Raw genomic sequence first — 27,932 nt, 5'->3', positions numbered from 1 at the left:
TCCTATTATTTTCCTAGTATATTTTGAGCTTTAATAAGTGGATACAGATTGATAACTGTCACCTTCTTGATGGATTGTTACTTTGGTCAGTACAGAATATCACCTTTTGTTCCCTCTAATTCTGTTCATCTTGAATTCTAGCTTATGCCATATTAATATTATTACACTCACTTTGTTAGTGTCTGACTAATATATTTTTAAAGGCATGTTTCTTATAAAACAAAATATAATTAGATTTATATTTTCAGTCAATCTGAGTTTGCACCTTTCAAATGACTTTGAACAGTTCATATATAATGTTATCACTAAATATTACTAAAAATACTTGGTCTAACATCTGTCATCTTATGTTGTGTTATAATTTTTCATGTTTTTGTTACTTTTCACCCTCTTGGACATATGTAGCAATGAAAAACGTTTTCTTCATTTAGAATTAATTATACTTAATGTAAAATCTCCTTCTGATTGTATCAATAACCATTTTCTACAGTGTCACAGTTTCATCCATTTGTTGAGTCTGTTGATAATGTGACATTATAATCTTAGGTGGCTTTAAAATAGATAAAACCCAATTCCCATGGCTTCACTCACTCATGACACAGCCCAGTTGAGTATTCCTGGGTAAGCCACTATCCACACGGCTTTTTAGGGCCAGGGTTCTTTCATCTTTGGGCTCTGATCTCCTCCAGGTCCTTTTAATTTGGCTTGTAGACAGAGAAAAACATGGTGGAGCAGGAACATCTGCTCATAACCACTTTATCCTGTAAGCAACTTATACCTTCTCTTCATATGCTCTTGGTAAGAACCAGTCCCATGGCCCCACCTAGAAGCAAAGGTGGTGTGGGTAGGAAATGAAGTCCCTGACTAGGTAGATGCTTCCAAGCAACAGTTCCAGAAGGGGAGGGGATTATCTGGCCATCTCTGCCACATTCTGGTCTCTGCCTTCCTGAACTATCTGGTTTGTCTCTCACTGCTTCAAGGACAGAAAACACATGGCACAGTTCATTTCTCTGTGCTCCATGCTCTTGTCTACTTAATCCTTGCATGAGTCCCAGTCTTCTGTTTTGGCATTATCTGTTCCATTAGCCCTTCTCTGCAATAGGATGCTGCCAGCAAATCTTTACCTACAGGTAAGCAGACCAGTTATGATGAAGGTATTCCCACTGTTGACCTAAACCTTGGATAAGAAGCCTGAGAACCCAGAAATTTCCAGTTAGAATTAGCTTTGCCACTGTCCCTGAGCTCAATAAAAATTCTTTAGACAGGAGTTCCCGTTGTGGCTTAGTAGTTAACAAATCCGACTAGGAACCATGAGGTTACGGGTTCGATCCCTGGCCTCGCTCAGTGGGTTAAGGATCCAGCATTGCCGTGAGCTATGGTGTAGGTCGCAGACGCGGCTCTGGCGTAGGCCAGAGGCTACAGCTTTGATTAGACCCCTAGCCTGGGAACCTCCACATGCCAAGGGAGCGGCCCTAGAAAAGGCAAAAAGGCAAAAAAAAAACCTTTTAGACACAACCAGGCTCTGCTTGTTAATCCTTGAAGTTCTAAACACACCTACTTACTTCTTGATAATTATATGTATCGGTCTATATCTATCAGTTTATTTTGCTATATGTTTTCATTGCCTTTTAATTTTAAATCCTTTTAGATATTGTTTACAGCAATATACGTGATTTCACCATAAAAAGCCAATTCCTATTTATCTAGAATGAAAAAACTAAGGAGCTTGTTTACTCATTGTTTCCATGGCAACATAAATGAAAACTGAAATTTGTATTGGACATCCTAAGGCAGGGAAAATGCCAAGTGGTTTTTGAATCTCAAAAAGATTAAATTCCATCAGAATAGCTTTGTACTATATATGATTAACCATATGCACATGCTTTACAGTATCCATAGTTCATACTTATTATAGGCTAAGGTTTTACATCTATTGTATTATATGTGTAAAACAATCTAAATAGATACATTTCTCTTAGCTAAAATTATTATTATTATTATTATTATTATTTGCTTTTTAGGGCTGCGGGTATGGCATATGGAGGTTTCCCAGGCTAGGGGTCCGATCAGAGCTGCAGCCGCCGGCTTACACCACAGCCACACCAGATCTGAGCTGCATCTGCAACCTATACCAGAACTCATGGCAACACTGGATCCTTAACCCACTGAGCAAAGACAGAGATTGAACTCATGTCCTCATGGATACTAGTCAGGTTCGTAACCTGCTGAGCCACAATAGGAATTTCCTCCTTAACTAAAATTTTAACTATTCCTCAGCCACATGAAGAGTGGTAATATTTAATTTAACTAAAAATTAATTAAAAGTACCAAGATAAAAAAAATAAATGTAAGTATTTTTATGGGAATTAGGTGTGAAGGCTGTTTCATCTACATTAAGATAGTCAAGTGTAAAGGTAAAAAGACATTTTTCTTATTCCAAAATAATATCCAAAGGCCCACATTATTAAAACTTAATTTAATACTATGGAATTTTGTCTGAGAAAAATTTTTTAAAGTTCCATTTGTCTAACTGATAAATTATCAATATGTACTTCAAAATCTACTCAATATAAAGCCAAACTGTGTTTCTCTTGTTTAGGGAGAGATGTTTAAGGGGAATATCAGTGAAAAGATAAAAGAAAAATGAAGGAAAGAGGAAATAGTGGTACAAAGTAAAACAGATACATAAAGAAAACCATAAATAGCCAGACAAGAAATTAGAAGAAAAACAAATACAAAAAGTCAAAGAGAGTACCATGGATTGAGAGATGCAGTCATCCACTTACAAGCCAAGCAAAGGACATAAAAATGAGTCAAGCTTTTATCAAATAACAACTCTATACCTTGAGCCCAAGAGTTTATGATATGCTACTATGGCTATTCTGCAACTATAAACAAAATGACATGTTGCTTCTTTTTTTTTTTTTTTTTTTTTGTCTTCTTGGGGCCACACCTGCTGCATATGGAAGTTACCCAGGTCAAAGTGGAGCTTTAGCCACTGGCCTACATCACAGCCACAGCAAAAGATGTAGGATCTAAGCTGTGTCTGAGGCCTACACCACAGCTTACGGTAATGCCAGATCCTTTAACTCACAGAGCAAGACCAGGGATCGAACCCGGGTCCTCATGGATACTAGTTGGGTTTGCTACAGCTGAGCCACAACAGGAATTCCGCATGTTGCTTCTTGAAACATAATACCAGCAAATTCATAGGTGCACTCAGTAATTATTAGTTGAGTGCCTGCTAGATGCTAGACTCTGCTGGCAGTGTTGCAGGTTTAGCAGGGAATAAGAAAGACCAAAATCTTTGCCCTGATGATGCTTTCAAGTAGAACTGAGTTAGCTGTCTACAGACTACAGACTGTGGTTTCTTTCCTCAACTGTGGAGTAACTTTTCAACTTAATTGCCAATCACTTAAAGGTCAGTCATTTCCTTTAATCTTAGTTTTTGATTTCTAACAATGCTAAAAAAGCTGTGGCCTTGAATACATCTATCACCACAATCCTACTTAGTACACAAAAAAGCTAGAATGTTGAACATTACATTCTGTGTTCTGTTTCACTATTCTAGTACTCTCCAAACTTTTTTTTTGATTGTACAAAAAAATGCATAAAATTTTGAATATTTATATATTTATAAATTATGGAGATATATCTTGTTCCCATCTGTTCCATACATTACAAAACCCCGAGGCAAAGGAGTTCCCACTGATGCACAGTGGGTTAAAGATCCAGAGTTGTCTCAGCAGCAGCTTGGGTCGCTTGCTGTGCTGTACTGTACATACAGTTTGATCTCCGGCCCAGTGCATCAGGTTAAGGATCCAGCGTTGCTGTAGCTGTGGCTTGGATTTGATTCCTGGACCAGGAACTTCCATATGCCATGGCCCCCAGGTAGAAATTAAACTGCTAGAAACATTTACAGATAGTAAGTGTTTTCCCACATCCCAGGGCACATCTGTGCTCTGAGGGGTGCACCAAAGTTCCACGTGAAAAACCACTGCACTTAAGCTAATTTTTCACACTTTTAAACTTTATGACAACCAGCTTATAAAATAACCCTTTATCCATTTTGATAATTATTGCCTGTGACAAAAGGGAAAATAATCTAATTCAGTAAGTTGCAGCAAGTCGCAAAGCTGGCTTGATTCCCATAGTTTACTGTTTTCTTTCTTTGCCTCAGTAGGTGATAAACATTTCTGCTCTGGGCACAGTGAAAAATTAATATAAATTCTGACTGAAGACATTTGTGAAGCTTATATGAAAAGATTGAATTATTTCTTAATGAACACTAACACCATTAATTAAACGTTACTTTATCCTTCTATGGAGTCAAAAGGTCACACAAGGCCTTCCACTGTTGGAGCTGATGTATGCGTGTATGTGAATTTGTGAATGTGTGTGTTTGTGTGTGCTTCTTATTAATAACAAAAACACTACCCATTGGTGTAGCTATTTTTATTCTTTTCGAATCATTGACATTTATATTATCTCGGCACATTTTTTTTAAATGAGATAACAGAGCAGGTACTATTAATGCAATTTCACAAAGAAACCAAGGCACAAAACCTGAAGTAATTTTCCTAATGTGGCAAATGAACAATAGAAATTCTTAAAAAAAATTCTAGCTCAGTGTGCCTTCCTGATACCAAACTGCTCTGATATCCTAACAATTGAAATTTGCATTTTCTACTACAATGCGTAACTTCACAAATCTTTTCCTCGTAAAGTACCAGGAATGTTATTCCTCATAAGGTTTGTTTTAAGAGCACTTACTGTATTTCACTTATATGAAGGATAGAAGATATATCCTTTTCTCACAAAATCACAAGTCACAGGATTTCTTATATTTAAGGTTACAAAACTCACCTTTCAATCGAGGCTAGAGAAATGACAGTAAGTGAAACCACATCTGAAAATTCACAAAAACATTAAAGGAGAAAAAATCACTGCAACTTGCTGCTGTTAAGATGCTTATATTAGTTTCCTACTGCTGCTATGATAAATTACCATAGACTTAGTGGCTTAAACCAACACAAATCTATAACCCTCAGTTCTGAAGATCAGAAGTCCAAAATGAGTTTCACTGGACTAAAATCAAGGTGTCAGTAGGACTGTGTTCCTTTCAGAGGCTCTAGGAACAATCTGATTTCCTGACGTTTCCATCTTCTAGAGGCTGGGGCATCTCTTGGCTCATGGTCCCTTTCATCAAAGCTGGCAATCACATCACTCTAACCTGTGTTTCCATGGTCACATCTCCTCTCTGATTCTTCTGATTCTCTCTTCCATCTTTGAGGGACCCTTGTGATTACACTAGGCCCAGTTATATAATCCAGAACAATCTCTTACCTAAAAGTCTTTAATTTCATCACATTTGCAGAGTCCCTTTGCCGTGCAGGACAACAGTCACAGACTCCAGGGATTAGGATGTGGACATCTTGGGGCCATTATTCTGTCACAGAAAATTCTCTGAGGTCCATAGAGTTTGGTGTCAGAGAAAATTTAGGGGTTTTGGAGCCATGTGGACCTAAGCTGGGATTTTGACTCTGGCATGGAGCAGTTATTCAATCTTTAATTACTCAACAGTGAGCAAGCTCAAGTTCCTTGTCTGTGAAGTTGATATAAATATCTACATCTGATGGGATTAAATGAAGATAAGGAATGTGAATACACAGAGTACTGGGGCTGGTTAACAGAGAGGTTAAATGAATGACATAAATAAATCTTTAGACTTTACAGTCTGAGTAACAATCACTACTTAGTAAGAAAGATATTAATTTCCTGGTCAAGCCTTATATTATTAACACTCTTTTCTACTAAGAAGTTTCAAAGAACTTTAACATTTAAATAACTATGGGATCATTTGCAATGAACCTGATGCTTAATTTTAATTCAAGATAAAAGATCGATCTGAAAAAAAACACCTCAGTGAGTTAGGGTTTTAGAAGAATCTATAGTTTTTAAAATTTATGGCAAAGGAATTCAACATTTTTATAATTTAATAGTCTTTGCCTTTAAAAAGTGACATTTTTCATTCATTATATAAAAAAGTACATAACTCTTTTCATTACAGTTTTGAGATCTGCTCCCACCACACATATACCTGGTGATGAGTAATTAATAATTGTCATCGCTATTAGAAAGCCTGTCTCATTCCAACCATTAAGACATAATTCACTGTTTTTTTTTCTAGGTGATTTATCATGAAGCTTCTTTAAATTGACTTTTGGCTATAATATGAAGATATGGTTCATATTTTTTTCAGCAACCATCTCTTGCAGCATTCAAAGAAGAGCATGTCTACCATTATAAAAACTAGAAATTTTATTATAGGGCCTCAAATGCTAACCAAATGGAATTTAATGTGGACTTGGCTAGACAAGAGATGAACAACCCAGCAAGGAAATCACGGCATACATCACAAACACATCGTGTTCCAACACTGTCCCTCCTCCCATTCCTACCCCCACCCCCACCCCCACTCCCGACACAATAATGCTCCAGTGGGACTCGCTCATTTACCAACTAGAAGCAGAATCCTATTATAAGCAGACTGCCAGATATACCAGATATGAGAGTTAAAGTCCAGAAAATACTTCCACACAGGCACAAATATTTGCTTTTTGCCTTGCTGGAAAATCTCCAGTAAATAATGGTAACCTTGAGACTCCACATGTCTTAACTTGTTGTCCAAAAGACTCAGTGAACCTAGTGACAGTTTTGCTGCTCAGAAAAAGTAAAAGGGGTAAGAAAAGACTGATAAGAGATACAGAGTAATGTACTTTTCATCCTTCTAGGTTAGCTTTATTAGGTGTAAAAAAAATGCTATTTCCTTCCCTAGCTGGCCAGGTTTAAAGCCATTTGGATTTTTTCCCCCAATATTAGAATCAAATACAATATACAGGATATTTACAGGTGTTTTTTCTTTAATAAAATACTTCCTGGAGTACTTTGTTCACTCATGTACACACAAAATTGAGAAAAGATAAGAAATTCTTCTCTAAGATAATATGATACATCAACAGAAATAATTTAGGGGAACAAAGCTCTTTATAGGACTCAATTTATGAAATATTTTGTGATGATCTGAATGATGTTCACAAATGTTTTCAAAAGTATTTGCTGTACTAATTATGGGCAAAGCCCAGGGTTGAGAGAGCAAGGTGGTTGGAGTAGGGACAGACATACGTACAAAACTGATTTTCTTCCAATACCATCAGCCCTGCTCTACCAGCCATACCAGAACCTACCAGAGTTGTTTCTGCAATCACAGTCCTTAGCTCTCTATCTGTTCTACAACTGCTACCATTGTTTCTACTATTTTTTCATTTATTGATCATCTTCTTTATTTTTGGCCACACCTGAGGCAGTTAGAAGTTCCTGGGCTAGGGATCAAACCTGCGCTTCAACAATGATAACGTCAGTTCCTTAATCTCTGGGCCACCAGAGAACTCCTGTTTTTATTGATAATCTTCAATGAGCCAGGAGCATGACCTAGGTGTCATATATTTTCCTGTATGCTCACTTAAAAAAAAAAAAAAAAAACTGCCCAATTCTTTTCTGGCCCCAAAATCAGGGGGAAAAAAGAGTAGCTTGTTTGGGCCATCTCAGTTTGCTTGTTTTGGCTTTTTCTGTATGAGGCTGAAAAGAAGTCCTCACAGGCTGCAGGATGGAGACAGAGTAGCCTGTGTGTGAGGCCATCTGAGTGACAATGTCTCTCAGTTCCCAGAATTGGTATCAACCCGATTTCATGAGGAATGCAAATTGCCCCTGAACGCTAATCTCTGCCTACATTTTAAAGACACTAGGATTAAGGTCAGGAAGTTTCTTACACACTGTCAAAACTGCTCTTAAATATGAAATCGTATAATACTTTGGGTAGGTGTGAGCATGAAATATAGTCAGGCTTCTTTGCTACTATCCAGCAAGAACTCAACTAACTTCCATCAAACAAGGAATTCAAAGTGGAAAGCAAAGTCTGTTCAAAACAGTAAACACAACGGCAACAAGACACACAAACAAATTCCCCTTTCATAAAATATAAAGCAAGGGAACATTTCACTTGCATTCTTAGTAATCCCACAAACCACTTTTCAAACATTTAAAATTATATGTACAGTTATCCTGGATTTTATTTTATTTTACTTTATTGCTTTTTAGGGCAATAACATATGGAAGTTCCCAGGCTAGGGGTCAAATTGGAGCTGCAGCCTCCAGCCTACGCCACAGCCACAGCAATGCCAGATCCAAACTGCACCTGCGACCTACACCACAGCTCACGGCAATGCTGGATCCTTAACTCACTGACTGAGGCCAGGGATCAAACCCGTGTCCTCATGGATACTAGTTGGATTCATTTCTGCTGTGCCACAATAGGAACTCCACATCCTGGATTTTAAATTAAAGCAGAAGCAATTCCGTGGCCAGTAAATTCAGTGAAGAAAAATGTGGGTGACTGGAGAGCTTGGCACATTTCAAAAGATTAAAGATTTATATCTTAAAATACTGCCTTAGGGAAAAAATCATTTCACTTGAAATCTAAAAAACAGACAAAATTGGCAAAAGTTATCTTTGCTGAGTAGCCTTAAAGCAATGCTGCCTCCTTAAAGAATTTAAAAACCAAAACTCTGCTCTCCTCTGCTTGGAAAATAAAAGCCACCGCTAATACTAGTAAACCATCAATTTAGCATCCAGTATATTTCAGACCTTTGGCTTATACCTAACATTTACTATTCCATTTAATTTCCACATTCGCTCCATGAGGTAATTCACCTACTTTTACAACTGGAGGAGACAACAAAACTTAGAGAAAAAGCCACTTGTCCAAGGACAGACTCAGTCAGAAAATATTTGAACTAAGCCGTTATAAACCAGATTGATTTTGTCTAAAACCATAATGCCTCTACAATTAATTCCTTTAAAATCTGAGCTCTTTATTAGAATACAAAATATATTCTTTCTTGCTCATGGCTGTGTGACATATTTTTTAAATTAAGGGTTTTTTTAAATGTGATACCTTAAAAGTGAAATTATTAGAGGCAGGAGGGGATACCCCAGACTCATGTCAGGACTTGAAACACATCCAAGCCCTGGTGTGTTTTCAGGGGAGGAACCGACAGAAGTGGAGCTTGTGGCAGGATCCTCCTCCCTTTTGCCAGCAGAAGGAAAGGGACAGGGTGCCGTTGTGTCACAGTGGAAACATGATTACACGTAGGCTTTGGAAGTGCCAGCCTTGGCTCTGCATTGCTGCTCTGTGACTTAATTACCATGAAATTGTAGGATACTTTCCCACATCTTCAGTCTTAGCCTTCATATGGGTAAGTAGGAATAATTATCACATCTGGTGATGTCACAGTCATGTGAGACTGAATAACTCATTGGTACTAGTTACCACAGGACAGGAGGAGCTCTCATGATCTTTTCTTGCCCTCGACCTCCAGGACTACCTTACTGCTTCCCCACCCTGGAATGCACTCCTGGAACTTACACTGTGTGGGTAAGGTCCTCCTCTTCCAAGAAGTCTCCCAGATAACTGCAGACCAATGTTTCCTCCATCCTTCAAAATCATTTATTTATTCACCCATTCAATTCAGCAATAACATTCATTATGATACTGCACTCAAAGCACTTTGCTAGATAATACAGGAGATGGGAAAAAAATCTGATTTCTTCTCCCAGGTAGCTGAGAGCCAAATATATAAAGCTATGCAAGTCAGCTACTGTCATGAGCCTGGTGTTTTAACCAGGAATAAAAACATTTACCTAAATGGCTGTTTTCAGAATCAAATGGGGATGGTTTTGATAAATATTATTACTATTACTATTATCATTGGCACAAGTCTATCATTTTGGCACTCTCATCTTCCTGTTAAAGTGTGCATGCTTTGGCCCCTATCAAGCCAGAAGAGGCTTCCAGCTAGTGCTTTCAGACCAGCTCTTGGTCTGGCACAAAGTTGTGCACATAAAAATACTATTTGCTGGAGTTCCTGCTGTAGCTCAGCTGTAACGAACCTAACTAGTATCCATGAGGATTCGGGTTCAATCCCTGGGCCTGCTCAGTGGATTCAGGATCTGGCGATGCTGTGAGCTGTAGTGTAGATCACAATTCGGCTCAGATCTGGCATTTCTGTGGCTGTGGTGTAGACTGGGAGCTGCAATTCCAATTCAACCCCCAGCCTAGCAACCTCCATATGCTGTGGGTACAGCCCTAAAAAGAAAAAAAAAAAAAAAAAACTATTTGCTGGATGTTTCAGCCCCACAGAGACTAAAGACTTTCGTATGATTTCATTACGAAGATAATAATACGCTACTTCTAGTCAATAGGTTCGCTGGTGACAAATCTGTACAAAACCCATCACCGTTAGAGAAACACAACTCTCCTTGTCTACACTTCCAGACTCCAGAATGCAAGTAAACTATAATTTATCAGTATATTCATCCTCAAATGCCCAGTGAGTATAAACCATGGGTGAAGCACTGCGCTAGGCAGAGGGCAACAAAGTGAACAAGATCCTGTGATGAAGACCAAAACCTTTCCTCCCAAGAAGGTCTCCATCTGGTGAGGGAGAGACCATGTGTGCACAACTACTAGATAACATGTCATAAAGCCTATTTTTTGTTGTTAACATAACCAAAGGACTACAAAACTTTCCACAACCTCCCTAATCCTATCATTTATGATAACTTTGCCCCTCCAGTGCCTTAGGCAAATGCCTTGGAGTTGGCCTCAACACCCCTTTCTCTTACACTCAGAGACCATCACATTCCCTGAGCTCCTCCTTCAAAATGCATCCAATAATCCTTACCACCTCCAGCCCCATATGCCTTGTTCCCGTACTACTCTAATAGCCCCCTTTTAGAATCCTTGCATCTATTCCCATCTCCTGACAGAAGATGGAAAACCTACCAAGACCTGAATTATTAAGAAACAGAATCTGAAATGACCAATAACAAACCAGGAGATTAAATCAGTAATCGAGAAACTTCCAACAAAGAAAAGCCCAGGACCAGATGGTTTCCCTGGTGATCTACCAACCATATGGAAGAATTAAACGCAATCCTTCTCAACTCTTCCAAAATCCCGAAGAGGAGGGATTACCCATAAACTCGTTTTACAAGGCAACTATTATCCTCACATCAAAGCCAAATAAGGACACTACAGGAAAAGAAAAATACAGGCTAATATCCCTGATCAATACAGATGTAAAAATCCTCAACAAAATATTATCGAGTGAAATTCAACAGCACACTAAAAGGATGATACACCATGGTCAAGTGGCATTTATCCCTGAGACGTAAAGATAGTTCACCATATGCTAATTAAGTGTGATAAACCACATTATTAGAATAAAAGACAAAAACCATACAGTTATTTCAATGGATGCAGAAAAAGTATTTGACAAAATTCAACATCCTTTCATGACAAAAACTCTCAACATCCTAGAAGAAAACAGGCAATAAGCTCTTGGACATCAATCCTGGTGATAATTTTTTGGATTTGACATCAAAAGTAAAGGACACAAAAGCAAAAATAAACAAGTGGGCCTACAGCAAACTCAAAAGCTTCTGCATAGCAAAAGAAACCATTAACAAGGAGTTCTCTATGTTCCTGTCATGGCTCAGCAGTAACGAACCTGACTAGTATCCAAGAGGATGCGGGTTCAATCCCTGGCCTTGCTCAGTGGGTTACGGATCAGGCATTGCTGTGAGCTGTGTTGTAGGTCGCAGATGTGGCTTAGATCCCGAGTTGCTGTGGCTGTGGTATAGGCCGGCAGCTGTGGCTCTGATTTGACCCCTAGCCCGGGAACTTTCATATGCTGCGGGTGTGGCCCTAAAAAGAAAAAGAAAATAACAACAACAACAAAGAGTTCCCATTGTGGCTCAGTAGGTTAAGTACCCGACATAGTGTCAGTGAGGATGCAGGTTCAATCCCTGGCCTTACTCAGTGGATTAAAGCATCCAGTGTTGGAGGAAGCTGCAGCTATAGGTCAAAGATGAAGCTCAGATCCCACATTGCCATGGCTATGGCATAGGCCGGCAGCTGCAGCTCCAATTCAACCCCTAGCTTGGGAACCTCCATATGCCGCTGGTACAGCCATAAAAGGAAAAATAAATAAATAAAAGTAAAAATGGAGTGGTGCATATAGCTACATTGCTATTATTTGTGTCACTGCTCCTCAAAGTAGGCTGTCTTCGAACTGCTTTTCTCCCATCTGACACAAGGTGAAAAATCCCTGCCAGAACACAAATAAAATCACTGCTTGTTTTCTTGAGAAAGGCTTCCTGTGAAAAAAACGGCGGTTGAACTAACATAGTGTTTCGTGATGTAGCTGATTCACATACTCAGTAGCTCAGCACCATGGACCATTAACAAGCATTTCACAGACTGGCAGAGTTCCATGGACCTCAAGCGGCACTGATCAATATTTTTATACATCACCCCTCAGGTTCTGGCTTCCCTTCCCACACTACTGAGATCAACTTCTTTAACAACAGTGAATTTTTTTCTGCATCCTCCTTGGTCTTCTGCAGAATATGTTAATATCTTGAAACCCTTTTCTTTTCAGGGTTTGAGGAAAATGTACATGCTAGTTATCTTTATACATCTTTGACTCTTCTTTTTTTGCCCCCTTGGCCATCCTCTCATTACCTTTCTGCCATGTGACTAAAGGCATCTTTTAGGTTCTAACCACAGACATTTTTTTTCTGCTCTCTCTTTTCCCTCCTGATATGCAATTTCCAATATTCCCAAGGTATGTCACCACCTTCACCTCTGATGCAGAAGCTGCAGTGGTGATGTTTTCTGTATCCTTTGCAACATCAAACACAAACATTTTTTTAATATAGTAGACGCTCAGTAAATACCTATGGGGTGGAGAAAGTAGTGAATTTTATGCACCATTCGGCATCTTTATCAATCATGGAGTTAATCTGTCCTTAAAACTTTAAGTAATAGAGAGTTCTCACTGTGGCTCAAAAGGTTACAATCCTGATTAGTATCCATGAGGATGGGGTTTGATCCCTGGCCTCAATCAGTGGGTTAAGGATCCAGTGTTGCTATGAGCTGTGGTGTAGGTTTCAGGCATGGCTTGGATCTCTGCAGCTCTGATTTGACCCCTAGCCTGGGAACATCCATATGCCACAAGCATGCCCTAAAAAGCAAAAAAAAAAAAAAAAAAAGAAAGAAAGAAAGAAAGAAAGAAAGAAGTACATTGATTTGTGAGGTAGTAATAAATACTATATTAAAATATTAAATACAATTAAATATTATGTACAAAGTACTACCTAAGAAAATGAACATGGAAATGTTTAAAATATTACAAATAAAAGATATTATAGGTAAATTATTTCATAGCTGCATGAGTGAAATGTTTACCATCAGAAAAAGAATATAGCAGGGATAAGATGGTCTTAATATTTGGTTTTTATCTTTTCTGTGGCCAGGAGTTCCTCATCCCAAAATGTAACCAAATACAGTGAAAACAGATAACTACCACCTACAAATAAATTATTTTCTTGGTGGTCTTGCTATAAAAACTCACACAAAAAGGGAAATAAACATTTTATTTTTTTTCTTTTCTTTTCTTTTCAGGGCCATGCTTGTGGCATATGGAAGTTCCAAGGATAGGGGTGAATTGGAGCTGCAGCTGCTGGCCTACACCACAGCCACAGCAACATGGGATCCAAGGCACATCTGCAACCTTCACCATAGCTCCTGGCAATGCTTGGTTCTTAATCCACTGATCGAGGGAGGGATCAAACCTGCATCCTCACAGACATTATGTCAGGTTCTTAAGCCACTGAGCCACAAGGGTAACTCCAGGAAATACATATTTTAAAAACATCATATACCTGAATTACTTTCCAATAGTCTTTTTAATCTGCCCAGTAGAATCTTCCCGTTAGTCTTTTTAAACTTCCTTGAGTCTCCCCTTCCCACTAAAGTCTCGACAATATCTTCAGTACTGTTTAAACCTCATCCTCCAGCCATAGTCTTCAATCACTAATAGATATTGTTCTACTTTTTAACTATTTCTATGAACAGATATGAGAACAGTAGAGGTTAAAGCAAGTATCCATGTGATGGAAAGCTATAATCAGTTTACCACGTAATGCATAAATCTGTGTACTATGAAAATGATACTCCGGTGCCTCTGTGATTGATACACAAAATGCAGATGGTAGGGAAAGGAAAGAACATGGAAGTGTGTGAATATGCAAGAACTAGCAAGGCTGCTGCATCAGCATAAGCGCCCCAATAACCACAGAACTCTAGTGCTTATTTAGCCTCAAGCAAAGTAATTCATCACAGAACAGGCCAATGTAAAACGGACTATGGAAAATATTGAACATCATGAGATTTAATTTTAGTGACATTCATGCACCAATTAAATAAATGTAGAGTAACAAATTGCTCTTTAGAACAGTAGTAGATATCTATATGCTTACAGCAAGCATTAAAAAGATAAACTGAATATAATTATGTATTGAAGGATTTAAGGGTTATTTACTATTTATTCTTTTTTTTTTCTTTTTTTTTTTTTCAGGGCTGCACCTGCGGCATATGGAAGTTCCCAGGCTAAGGGTCTAATCAGAGCTATAGCTGCCAGCCTATGCCACAGCCACAGCAACGCCAGATCCGAGCCACATCTGTGACCTACACCACAGCTCACGGCAATGCCAGATTCTTAACCCACTGAGCAAGGCCAGGGATTGAACCTGCAACCTCATGGTTCCTAGTCAGATTCGTTTCCTCTGCGCCATAACAGGAATTCCATCTTTATTCATTTTTTTCTGAAAAGGAGGTTAGTTCTAAGCTATTCCTGGTGAAGTTTAATTATTGAGAACTATACCTATCAGAATGTGACAAAATCCTGTGGATCAAAAGAGTGAATCCTCATTACAGTATTGAGCCCAGAAGGTTCCTGCAAGAAAGCTGTGGCAGAGGTGACTGAACAGAAGACAAAAATGGACTATGAAAGTCCTTTAATATTTATACAGATAGCATTTGACTGTATACAACGTACATTTAACATTAGTGCTAATTTTATCTGTTGAAGCAAAAAGATAGTTTACTAGAAGCATATTGGGAGCTCGGAGAATCCACGGAGGCTCAGGAATAGGCAGGGAATGAAGGCAGGAGGCTGCAGGCTCAACGGCTGGAAGCGAAATAACTGGCAAGGGTATGTTGCTGTTTACTGTCAAAGTGATAAACACAATGTGTCTTACAGATGATTTTTGAAAATCAGAAATTTAATGGAGTCTATATAAATACCAAATGAGACAGCAAAAACCCAACAATGATCTCATTTATATGTTTTAATGTCAGCAGTGCTATTACCTTCAAATCTTCATAGGAAATCTGCTTAAGAAATGAGAATAATTGGGGTTCCTACTCTGGTACAACGGGATTGGCAGCATTTTAGGAGTGCTGGGCTGCAGGTTCAATCCCCGGCCAGGCACAGTGGGTCAAGGATCCGGTGTTGACACAGCTTTGGCATAGACAGCAACTGGGCTTGGATCTTATCCCAGGCAAGGAACTCCATATGCCTCAGCAGCGAGAAAAGAAAAAAAATAGAAATGAAGAGTTCCCATCATGGCTCAGCAGTTAACAAGCCCAGCTATATCCATGAGGACTCGGGTCAGCTCCCTGGCTTCACTCAGTGGGTTAAGAATCCAGCATTGCTGTGAGCTGTGGAGCAGATCACAGATGCAGCTTGGATCCCTCATTGATGGGGGTGTGGTGTAGACTGGCAGCTGCAGCTCCAATTTGACCCCTAACCTGGGAACCTCCATATACTGCAGGTGTGGTCCTAAATAGACAAAAAAAAAAAAAAAAAAAAAGAAAGAAAGAAAGAAAAAGAAAAAGAGAGAGAGAGAAAGAAATAAGAGGAACTAATGTGTTAAACAGAGAGTACATATAATGGGTGTTCTGAGGGAGATGCTCTGAGAAGAGACTGGTGAGGCCCCACCCACATGACACAGCAGGAAACTGTTCCAGTCAGATTGTAGCCTGGAGAATAAACATGGAGGGTCCACTGTAGTGGACTCTGGGGAGGCAAGGATCAGAAAAGATCTGGCCCTCAAGGGGAACTTAAAGCCCTCACTCAGCCTTCCCGCTGGCTCTTTCAGTGGTACAGCTTCCTTCAAGATGGTGCTCTTTTCCTAACACCCTCCTCACCTCTGAGGTGAGTGTGGGCAACCCCTGCTCCCACCACTCCTGGTCCTCCAGTCAGGCGCTCACACATTTTCAGGGTTTTCCTCTGCCTCACCATCTATTGCGTGGTCCTGGGGATTCTCCCTCCCCAACACCATGCCTCACACACATCTTCTTCTCTTCATGTCTGCTCCCCACCCAGTTCAGGCCTCTACCAGCTCTCGCCTAACTGCTTCCATGCCCTTAACATGCACTATTTCAGTCTCCATTTCTTTATTTTTATTTATTTATTTATTTATTTATTTATTTATTTATTTTTGTCTCTTTGCCATTTCTTGGGCCATGGGACAGCATATGGAGGTACCCAGGCTAGGGGTCGAATCGGAGCTGTAGCCACCAGCCTACGCTAGAGCCATAGCAACGCGGGATCTGAGTTTTTGTCTGCAACCTACACCACAGCTCAGGGCCACACCGGATCCTTAGTCCACTGAGCAAGGCCAGGATCGAACCCGCAACCTCATGGTTCTGAGTCAGATTCGTTAACCACTCTGCCACGACGGGAACTCCTCCATTTCTTTATTTTTTAAATGGAGATGATGATGGTTGTGATGATGATGATAATGATGACGACACCAATGACAATAATATTTAATAATAATACCATCCATCTTGTAGGTTTCTTCAAAGAATGAAAGGAATTGATACACATAAAGCATTTAGAATAAGTATCTATAGGATAGTACATATGTAATTAGTGGTAGTTATTATGACTGTTATTAGTGATTGAGAGTGCCAGAGAGAGGAAGAGGGATTAAAAACAAGGCCCACCCCCCCAACGCCACCCAAACATTAATATAATTACACTACACTGTGGTTATCTGTTCACTTGTCTGTATCTCCTACCACAATGTGGCTTCATTCTGCATCTAGAAAATAGTAGGTATGCTTATTGAATTTTAAAAAACATTTATTTGTAATTACATATTACATACTCATTTAATAGTCTTTAATGCCATTTTAATCAAATCATGACTGGGAGAGTATGATTATCAAAATACAGAGAATACACTTTTATTATCATGGGCCTTATCCTCTTCTCTCAAAGCTAAAAATTAAATAGGCAGAGCACACTGAGGCTCTAATGGAAAATGATACTCAAATATTTAACTTTCCAAAATGTCATATTTGAATCACTTTACCATCACATATGCGAAGCTATGTTAGACAGTCAAGACATCTGCTTCCTTGACCAGAAAGTGTAGGCATTCACAGAGATGGAAGATAGAGACAGCAAATGTTAAACAAACAGCTTCCAGAACCTACAGGGTAGCCCAGAGCCTAGGGCTGCCCACACTGGGGCCCCCAAGTCAGAGGGGCTATGCAGCGAAGAGGGTGGAGGCTGCCTCATCCCCATTTCTCACAAACACCCTAGGTCGCAGGGCCCTTAATTTCTCCTGCTACCTCTGGCTCAGTACCCCTTCATTCAGCTCTGCTCAACATTACTTGGATGGACTTATGTATCCTCAGCTAGTCACCATCACTCTCAGAGAAGCCACTAGTGAAAGAGACTGCAACACATGACACATAACCTTTGATTGCTTTTTAAAAAAAATTTTCCAGCTTTACTGAGATATAACTGACAAATAACATTGTGTAAGTTTTTTTTTTTTTTAATCATTTTTTGTTGTTGTCTTTTTAGGGCCACACCCCTGGCATATGGAGGTTCCCAGGCTAGGGGTCTAATTGGAGTTGTAGCTACGGCCTATGCCACAGCCACAGCAATGCAGGAGCTGAGCCACATCTGTGACCTACACCACAGCTCATGGTAACGTCGGATCCTTAACCCACTGGGCGAGACCAGGGATCGAACCCATGTCCTCAGGGATGCTAGTCAGGTTTGTTAACCACTGAACCATGACGGGAACTCCTAACATTGTGTAAGTTTAAGGCATACAAGGCGATGATTTGATACATGTATATATAGTGAAGTGGTTATCACAATAAAGTTAGTCAAGCCATCCATCCATCACCTCACACAGTTCTCTTGTGCATGTGTATTAAGAATTTGTAAGGTCTACTCTTGCAGAAATTTTCAGGTCTGCGATATACCATTACTAACTATAGTCACCCCGCTGTACATTAGAGCCCCCAGAACTTATTCATCGTGTCAGTGGAAGTTTGTGCCCTTTGCCAGCATTTCTCCATTTCACCCTCTTCCCAGCCCTGGCAACTACCATTTTATTCTCAGTTTCTACGAGATCGTGCAATATTTGTCTTTCTCTGTCTGACTTATTTCACTTTGGTTAACCTTAGCCTTCAAGATAGGCTAAGAGGTGAGTAGGCGGCTGAGGTAGAAGGAATGGACACTTTCTCATGGGAAAGAAGGAAATACTATTCTATTACATACACACACAGACACACAGACACAACATATTCCTCGTCTGTTCATTCAAAGACAGACATTTAGGTTGTTTTGGCACCTCAGTTATTATGACTACGACGGCCATGAACATGAGAGTGCAGATGTCTCTTTGAGATTCAGATTTCATTTCCTATCAATATATACCCAGACGTGGGATTACTGGATCCTACGGTCCTTCTATTTGCAAGTTTTTGAGAAATCATAGTGTTCTCCACAGTGGCTGCACCAATTAATATTCCCACCCACAGTGTATATGGGTTCCCTTTTCTCAGAATCCTCACTAACATTTTTAATATCTTGTCTTGGGAACAGCCATGCTAGCAGGGATGAGGTGATTTTTCATTACAGTTTCCCTGATGGTGATGCTGAATATGCACCTGTTCAGGCCCATGTGCCTGTGGCTATTTGTATACCTTCTTTGGAAAAATGTCTTTTAACATCTTTTGCACATTTTTCTTATAATTTTTTTATTTTCCCACTGTACAGCAAGGGGGTCAGGTTATCCTTACATGTATACATTACAATTACATTTTTTCCCCCACCCTTTCTTCTGTTGCAACATGAGTATCTAGACAAAGTTCTCAATGCTATTCAGCAGGATCTCCTTGTAAATCTATTCTAAGTTGTGTCTGATAAGCCCAACTTTTGCCTATTTTTTAATCCTAGTATTTGGGTTTTCACTATTAGGTTGTATGAGTCCCTTATATATTTTGGATATTAACTCATTATCAGAGAGACGGTTTGCAAATTATCTTCTATTCTGTAGGTTGCCCTTTCGTTCTATTGATCCTTGAGGCCTCAGAAAAGAGGAACCTCGCATATGAATTAAGAGCGATGGGTAGACAGAATAGGGCTCTGTGGAGGACTTAACACTTGTTGGTTGTGATAAACCTTGGAAGATGAACAAGATAGGCTAAGAGGTGAGTAGGCAGCTGAGGTAGAAGGAATGGACACTGGCAAGGCTGAGAAGTGAAAAGGCTCTCGGGTGGAATACAGTATCTGGAGAACAGTATGGCTGTCACATCAAAGCACAGATGGGAAAACACAGATGAGGATGAATGATAATTACACAGCATGAAGGCCACTCCAGGGGTCTGGCAGACAGGCCTTGAGAAGCTCTGGAAGACCTGAGCAGGGGAGTGAAAGTTAATCACACAGTCATCTATCTGCACACAGGTTTGCCAAGGGACAACCAGAGGAGAAAGTTAAATGGCTACTAGAATGTTCTAAACAAGAAGGAAGGAGGTGTCAGATTCAGAAAATAACCAAATGGGAAAGGGTGAAACCAAAATGTTATTCTGACCTATCAAAAGATGAGGGAGTCTGAAACCACGAAAGCCTAAAGGGGAACAGCCTTTGTTTCCCACAACTGGCCAGGCAAAGCATGACCAGGGATCCCAGGTTAGGCCAAGGAAAGAAGCAGATAATGTTTACTGATGTTCTGCTATGTATCGGATTCAGTGCTAAGTGCATTATACACCTTCACATCTGAATCTCTATACCAACCTATTCTGAGAGTTATACTTTATGATCACTAATTTACAGACCAAAAAAAAACACAGGTTCACAGAAGCTAGATGGCTTGCCTATGCTCAAAGAGTAATTAGCAAAGCGGGTGAATAACCCAACAGATATTAATAGAATAGCATCGTGGAGTTCCCATCGTGGCTCAGTGGTTAACAAATCTGACTAGGAACCAAGAGGTTTCGGGTTCAATCCCTGGCCTCGCTCAGTGGGTTAAGGATCCGGTGTTGCTGTAAGCTGTGGTGTAGGTCACAGATGTGGCTCGGATCCCACGTTGCTGTGGCTTTGGTGTAGGCCAGTGGCTACAGCTCCAATTAGACCCCTAGCCTGGGAACCTCCATATGCTGTGGGTGTAGCCCTGGAAAAGATTAAAACAAACAAACAAACAAAAAAATAGAATAGCATCTACTATTTGTCAGAGACTGGGAAACAATGGGAAAAGGAGAGACGTGGTCCCTCTTGCTATATTCACATCAGGTCTGACTCCTGAGCTCTTCCTTTCTTTCTTCCAGTTCTGTTTTAAACTTTTTTTTTTTTTTTTTGGCCATATTCGGTATGCAATAGTTCCCAGGCCAGGGATGGAACCCGTGTCACAGCTGTAACCAGAGCCACAACAGTGACAAGGCTGGATCCTTAACCCATTGAGTCATGAAGGAACTCCATACTTTACTCTTATAAAAGAAGCCCCTGATCTGACACAGTTAGAGCTTTTGACTATTGCCATGTTAAGCCCGCACTGCCAATATAAAGCCTAAACTTAGTTTTTTAAAAAACTCATATTATGGTTGAAGAATGTGTCCCTACCCTTTCATTTAAAATGCTGATGATCACAGGAAGCCACAATATTTTGTGCTCAACTGCTCTTTATTCATATTTAAGCGAGAAAAACTGATACCATCTCTCAGATCAATGTAAAGGAAGTTTACATCAAAACTTGGGCCTTCTCACTCCTGCTGTCCCACATTTCCTGAATCAGAACAATAACTTCAGCTTCAAAATAATCTGCCAGATATCAGAATCCAGAGTACAAAAATCTATTTAGGTCAGAGCCCTCATTAATGCTAATAGATCACACTGGAAAGAAAAATCCATAAATAATTTGCATATTTTATATGCAAGATGTTAAAATTGAAATATACATGGAATTCTATGAAAATCAGAAAACATTTTTAATTCACTTAATAAATATTTACTGAGTACTGAGGTAACATTTAAGTGATGTGAGAGATACAGAAACTACTACGACAGGACACTTGGTAATCCTACTCTAAGTGTAGAACATTAAGACACAAGGAAGACAGATATAATTATAGTTCATAGCATGTGGTGGTTAGGAGGCAATTCTCCATGGGTATCTCACGCTTCTGTATGTATTGTGAGTGAGGCACTGAGTGTCCTTGTTCTGAACTCTCTTTTCAAGGGCGTTTCTATAGCAAACAGGCTTGGAGGACAGAGTGGTATCTCCTTTCAGAGCAAAGATTAGTTTTGCATAAGATCCTAAGAGATAAGAGTGTCTCTTTGCAGAGCAAAGGGTAGGCATGCTTACTGTCTAGTATAATAATGTTTTCCTCCAGAGCAAAGGACAGATACGTTTCCAACCTATTATGAAATATTTGGGTTCCCTAAGCTCAATGAACCTCTCCTATAACAACCCACTTTGTGTGACTTGAGATTTTCATGTCTTCTAGCAGAATCTCTGAATCTGTGATAGACTAACTTGCTGGTTCCCAACCCACATAAATCACAGATTCTTGACAGTTCTTGATAGTGATAGGCTGCAAAATGGCAACAAATTCTTCCCCTGCCAGCATCCATGCCCTTTCATAGACCTTCTTACACTGACTCAGCTGGGCCATGTGACTTGTTTGGCCAACAGGACATTAGTAAACATGAGGCAAACAGAAGCTTGAAAAGCACCTGTGCATTGAAGCGAGCCCTCTTACCGTTTTTAGAATTTAGTTGTCATGTGAAAAAGCCCAAGCTAGCTTGCTTATGAGAAATACAGGCCCAGTGTCCCCTACAACCCCAACCACAGTCTACCAATCACCAGACAGGTGAACAAGGCCAATTGAGATTATCTAATCTCCAGCCAACACTCCAGTTAACTGCTGATATGAGAATGAATCCAGCATCAATCATGGAAGCTGGCAGGCCAGAGGAACTATCCAGCTTCTAAGTTTTAGTGTGGTTTGTTATGCAACAAAAGCTAACAAAGATACAAGGTACAAGGCAAAAATGGCTTCCACTAATAACAACTGTATTACAAGTTCCATAGGGTTCAGTATATGTTTGGTAAAATATTGTATAACTAACTATAGCACTTAGCATACTACCCAGAAAAGAGTTAAGTGCCAATGGTTCCAAGTTTGCCTTGGTTTCTACATCTCAACAGTCAACCCACAAGTCACTGAAATTCTACCTCACAAGCAGGTCATGAAATTAAAGGAACAGTGTATGAATCCAGCAGGGCACATGGTTAAGTAGAAAAAGCACAATTTGGTACTCAAGGAGACAAATGCTCTGGTATGTGGGAATCAGCTCTTCTACTTAGCATTTGGCAGTCCTTGCGCAAGTTATTTAAACATACTGCAATTTAGTTTCCTTATCTGTAGATGAGAGTAAAAGAGCTTTCTTCGCAGGCTTTATAACATCAGTATTTTAAAGCAGGCACTCTATGTATGATCTGTCGGAGTATGAGGGACATTGTGGCAAAAAAGATGAAAAACTTGGAGTACAAACTTCAGCAACAAGTGAAATGCTCTTTGGTGCTCCTGTGGATACACTCACATCTTCCCTCTCCTATACACGCATGCACAAAACCCAACACACTGAGACTCAGGAGGAGAGAAGCTAAGAACCAAGAGGGCTATATTATGGTGTGCAAAAGGAAAAAACTCATATTATATTCTGTGCACATACTGTATATAACAACTCAAAATAAGTTATTTCAAAAGCATTCCAAGTACTATAAGCTTTTTGGATTAATGCCTAACAATGTGAGAGTGTATAAAATGGGCATTATATTAATGAAACTGTAAGGTCACTTTATAGATATTCTGCTTCATTTCTGCAGTTTAGAATTAAATCTTTACTTTTTTTCTTTTTTGGCCACATCCATAGCAAGCCAAAGTTCCTGGGCCAGGGATAGAACCCCTGCCACAGTGGCGACCAGAGCCGATGCAGTGACAACATCAGATCCTTAACCCACTCAGCCACAAGAGAACTCCTTAAATCCCTATTTTTAATTTTAGATAGATGTTTTAAGTAATTACCTCTTTATAATCCACATTATTATGTTTCCTCATATTTAAAACAATTTTTAAAAAAATCTTTCCTTTATGATTTGGCATCTTTGAAAATTCTCTTTAACTGATAGTTGGCAACTGAGTACAGTTGATGTTATCTAGTGAACATCAAAACACAAGATTCCTATTGAAAACTACCAAATCGGGAGTTCTGCTGTGGCACAGCAAATTAAAGATCAAGCATCACCACAGGGCTAGGGTCACTGCTATGGCACTGGTTTGATCCCTGGCCGGGGAACTTCCATATGCTACAGGTACGTCCAAAACAAAACAAAACAAAACTTCCAAATCAAGACAACATATTGCCCCAGGCTGGAGTTGGTTTCTATATCATTTTGAGACTTTGGTAAGAAAAAACGGTTTTCTTTATTTTTTAATTATCATTATTTTTTTTTGGCTTTTTGTCTTTTCTGGGGCCGCACTCGCAGCATATGGAGGTTCCCAGGCCAGGGGTCAAATCGGAGCTGTAGGCGCCACTCCACGCCAGAGCCACAGCAATGCCAGACCCAAGCAGAGTCTGCAAACTACACCACAGCTCACAGCAACACTGGATCCTTAACCCACTGAGCAAGGCCAGGGATCGAACCCACAACCTCATGGTTCTTACTCAGATTCGTTAACCACTGAGCCACAACGGGAACGCCAGAAAAAATGGTTTTAATTCACAGTTAAATGTGTATTCTAATTTATAAAGAGACTGAGAGACTGAATGCTTCAATGTTTTGAAATTATTACCTAGTCACTAGTTAACTGAAATAACATTGAAAAGAATATGAAATAAGAATTATGTAGATTAAGAAATTGATATTTCAAAAAATCTGATTAATAATTGTCACAAATTTCTTATATACGTGTGAGGTAGATTAGCGTGCTGGTTAAGAGTCAGACATGGATTTTGATTATAGACTTGCCATTTCAGAACTGTGTGACTTATTACTTAGTCACTGAGAGTCAGTTTCCTTATATGTAAAATGGTGATTTTCATAGTCTAGATATTTATAAAATGGATTACTGTGAGAATTAAATAAGATATGCATATAAAGTCCTTTGCCTACTACCTGAATCATAGGAAACACTAAATAAATGACATTAAATTTAACTATAACCATATACTATGCACTCATCTTAAAAAAAAAAAAGAAAAAATACATCATCACATATCATTAGCCACTAGAAATCAAATTTCAAAGTTCTAGGAGTTCCCGTCATAGATCAGTGGTTAACAAATCCGACTAGGAACCATGAGGTTTTGAGTTCGATCCCTGGCCTTGCTCAGTGGGTTAAGGATCCAGCATTGCCGTGAGCTGTGGTGTAGGCTGCAGATGCGGCTCGGATCCCACGTTGCTGTGGCCCTGGTGTAAGCCAGCGGCTACAGCTCTGATTCCACCCCTAGCCTGGGAACCTCCATATGCCGCGGGAGCGGCCCTAGAAATGGCAAAAAAATTAAAAAATAATAAATAAATAATAAATAAATAAATAAAAACAAAGTTCTACTAAACTAGACAACATGTCTTCAGCCAAACAGATACCCACAAATAATAAAAATCAACCAATAATATCAACCATAAATACTCTTTTGGCCAATTCCATCTCTGTTCCTAAAGCAGAATGTTGAAAGCACTAATACCAGAACATCCATAGAAAATCAAAAAAAATCCGAAACACTATATATTTATGGAATTAAAAAAAACTGTTTTACAGAGTGTCCTTCTAAACCTGAATCCAGAAACATCTGTCCCCACCCCCCAGGCTGCACCCCGCTACAGCACATTGCAATGCCACACTTTCTTAGGGTGACAAAGTGTCCAATGCCCCCTGGCTCAGACACAGAGGAGAGGCATGCTTCCCCTTGGAGGGACATCCAGGGTCCAGCCCTGGGAGGATCCCATTGGGGTCCCAATTATAGCCTGACCAGGAAGGCCCTTCACATTCACAACACTGGGACTGATGTCTAACTGGCTGACTCGCATGTCAGTTCATGAAGCTGTCACCCTCTATTTATTCATGTTTTAAGAGCAACAAATACACAAACTACCGTGACTTACCCGGAAATAGTCGCTGCAGGCGGCGAGGACAGCCTTGTGAGCATGGAATTTCTGCTCCTCAGCTATCAGGGTGACATCGCAGAGGATGCCATCACTTCTCTGCTGATTCAGTGCTGCCAGGACGCTATCATTGTGAGATTCCGAGTGGCAGAGCCTCTGGCCTGTCAGCATTTCTTGAATACTGTGAAGGAGAGCAATCAAGTCAGCATTCTTCCTCTCACCAGCCTGGCCACTCCCACGCTCCCTTCCTCCTTCAACAGCTACTCAGGGAATGTGGATCCCAACGCCAGCAGTACTGTGACCCTCCCAGTCCCCGTTTTCCACCATTCTCCTGCTTTCCTTTTCTCTAATTCTCTTTTCCTCACCTTCACAGTCCCCCTCTTTCAGAATGTGTGTTCATGGGTGTCCATCTGTGTCTGTGTGCCTCTGCCAGGCCCCCAGACCCTTAGTATGTGTACGTCTCTATGGCCAAAGCTTTCTCTGGATGTGTGTACATATGTGTGTGACCCCCTTCCACTTTGGGAACCCCTCTCTAGCTGATTCCCTTTCAAGATTTGTTCCACCTATATGGGATTCATCCATGCTCAGAACTTGATCACTGCTGTGCCCTCATCCAGCACAGAATCCACTGCACCTGCATGGCTCACCAGAGACATGGGAAGTTACCAAGTCTCCCCACAAAACACAATAACAAATAAAACAAAACTGAGCAAATGTTGATAAAGCATAAAAAGAGCTGCCAGTGACCATTTCATGCAAAAGACTATCAATTAAACCACAGCAGCTTATTATTTAACTTAGGAAATTATGTACCACCAGGAGAACATCAAAAGAAATGTCATTGTAAATGAAAAAAAAAAAAAGTTAAGGCTGAAAGTAAAACATGTCATCAGCCCACAATGTCCATGTGTGATCACTGTACTAGACTTGGAACGACTGTGTAATATATTTTTTGTTCTTTTGTGAACTGCTATGCTTTCAAAACTCCTGGGTGAAACCCCAGGTCTTCCTAGAATAATGTAGAGGTAATGCCATAAGTACCAACTGCAAACTGAATTTGTAGATAATTATGAACAATTCCATCCTAGACCCATGAAAATCTCCACAGCACTCCAGACTCTCAGAACTGGCACTAGACCAAGAAGCATGAGCTATAGCAGTCATACATTAGTTACCCCTCAGGATGAGAACAAGGGCCATCAAGCTCTATTTCTGCCTGCAGACTCTTCTTGAAGCTGAGTAGAGATACCACAGGAATGAGTGAACGCTGTCTCTCCCATCCTGACAACTCCTGCACCCCATCTCTCCCTCCGAGTGTGAAAGAGCTATTCCAGGGAGCCAGGGAGTCACCACCAGCCTAGTCTGCACGGTTGGTTTATCTGACAGCTCTGCCCAACCGATGGTGCCAGTTGGCTGGTAAATTACAGTTCAGCACAAATCACCTTAAAGTAAACCAAATGAAATGCCAGAATGCAGCCAGTAAATTTTATCAGACTTTTTTTTCACTGGGGAGCCTGAGAAATGTCAGAACTATTGAGAGAAGAAAAAAGAAACTTGACAGGAGGTGATGATATAGGAAGTTCTCGTGGGAAGGTGGGAGGATTATTTTCAGTTGAAATGCAGCAGTGAGTTTGGAAATGGTTACTGTCATCGAATATTCATCTAGTGGCTCTAGCTATAGGCAGACTTTTAAAGTCAGTAATTGAAAACCACACTCAGAAGCATAAACAACACTTTTACAAACTGCTATGCAAAGCCTAGAATGGAGACAGCATGGCTCAGTTAAAGAAATGAGGGAAGTGAACAGTAATAGAAATATGACATGAGCTAAGTAAGCTTCAGAATAGTCTTTAAAAAATCTTTCCTAAAAGGGTGACATTTTTACATATTTTACAAACACAAAGTCATGAATTATTCTAGTGATTTACAATTATTAATTCATTTAATCTTCATAGCAACCCTATAAGGCAGGTACTAATATTATCTCTCTTTCATAGATGAGAAACCTGATAGTCTAAGATCAAGCATTTTGAGAACCTGTCACCATGAACACAATGATGTAATTCATTCTCCTGTTTAAAAAATAAAAGAAACAAGAAAACCCAAAATAAAATCAAAAAATGATAATCTGGAGTTTCTGTTGTGGTTCAGCAGTAACAAACTCAACTAGTATCCAGGAGGACATGGGTTCAATCCCTGGCTTGGCTCAGTGGGTTAAGGATCTGGTATTGCTGTGAGCTATGGTGTAGGTCGCAGATACAGCTTGGATCCGGTGTTGCCGTGGCTCTGGCGTAGGCTTCAGCTGCCGCTCTGATTCAACCCTTAGCCTGGCAAATCCCACATGCCTCAGGTACAGGCCTAAAAAGCAATAAAAATAAAATAAAAGATAGTCTGCAAAGATCTCAAAAATCTAGGCTAGAGGTGAAAAATCCCAAAGTCCGTATTAATTTTATATTTAGATTGTGCATAATTAATCTCAACAT

The 27,932-nt window shown here is 39.9% G+C and overlaps 1 protein-coding gene across 1 annotated transcript in view; it reads right to left on the bottom strand.

Moving 5' to 3' along the window:
• KLHL32 (kelch like family member 32) overlaps positions 1–27,932 on the bottom strand; it is a 224,746-nt gene that overhangs the window by 141,927 nt on the left and 54,887 nt on the right. Inside the window, exon 3 of the mRNA XM_047761350.1 lies at positions 25,450–25,630. Within this exon, the coding sequence (XP_047617306.1) occupies positions 25,450–25,630 (181 nt within the window). The remainder of the gene's footprint in view (positions 1–25,449; positions 25,631–27,932) is intronic.

Source organism: Phacochoerus africanus, chromosome 2, assembly GCF_016906955.1.
Source record: "Phacochoerus africanus isolate WHEZ1 chromosome 2, ROS_Pafr_v1, whole genome shotgun sequence".
Lineage (NCBI taxonomy): Eukaryota > Metazoa > Chordata > Mammalia > Artiodactyla > Suidae > Phacochoerus > Phacochoerus africanus.
This window is presented reverse-complemented; position numbering and strand designations above follow the sequence as displayed.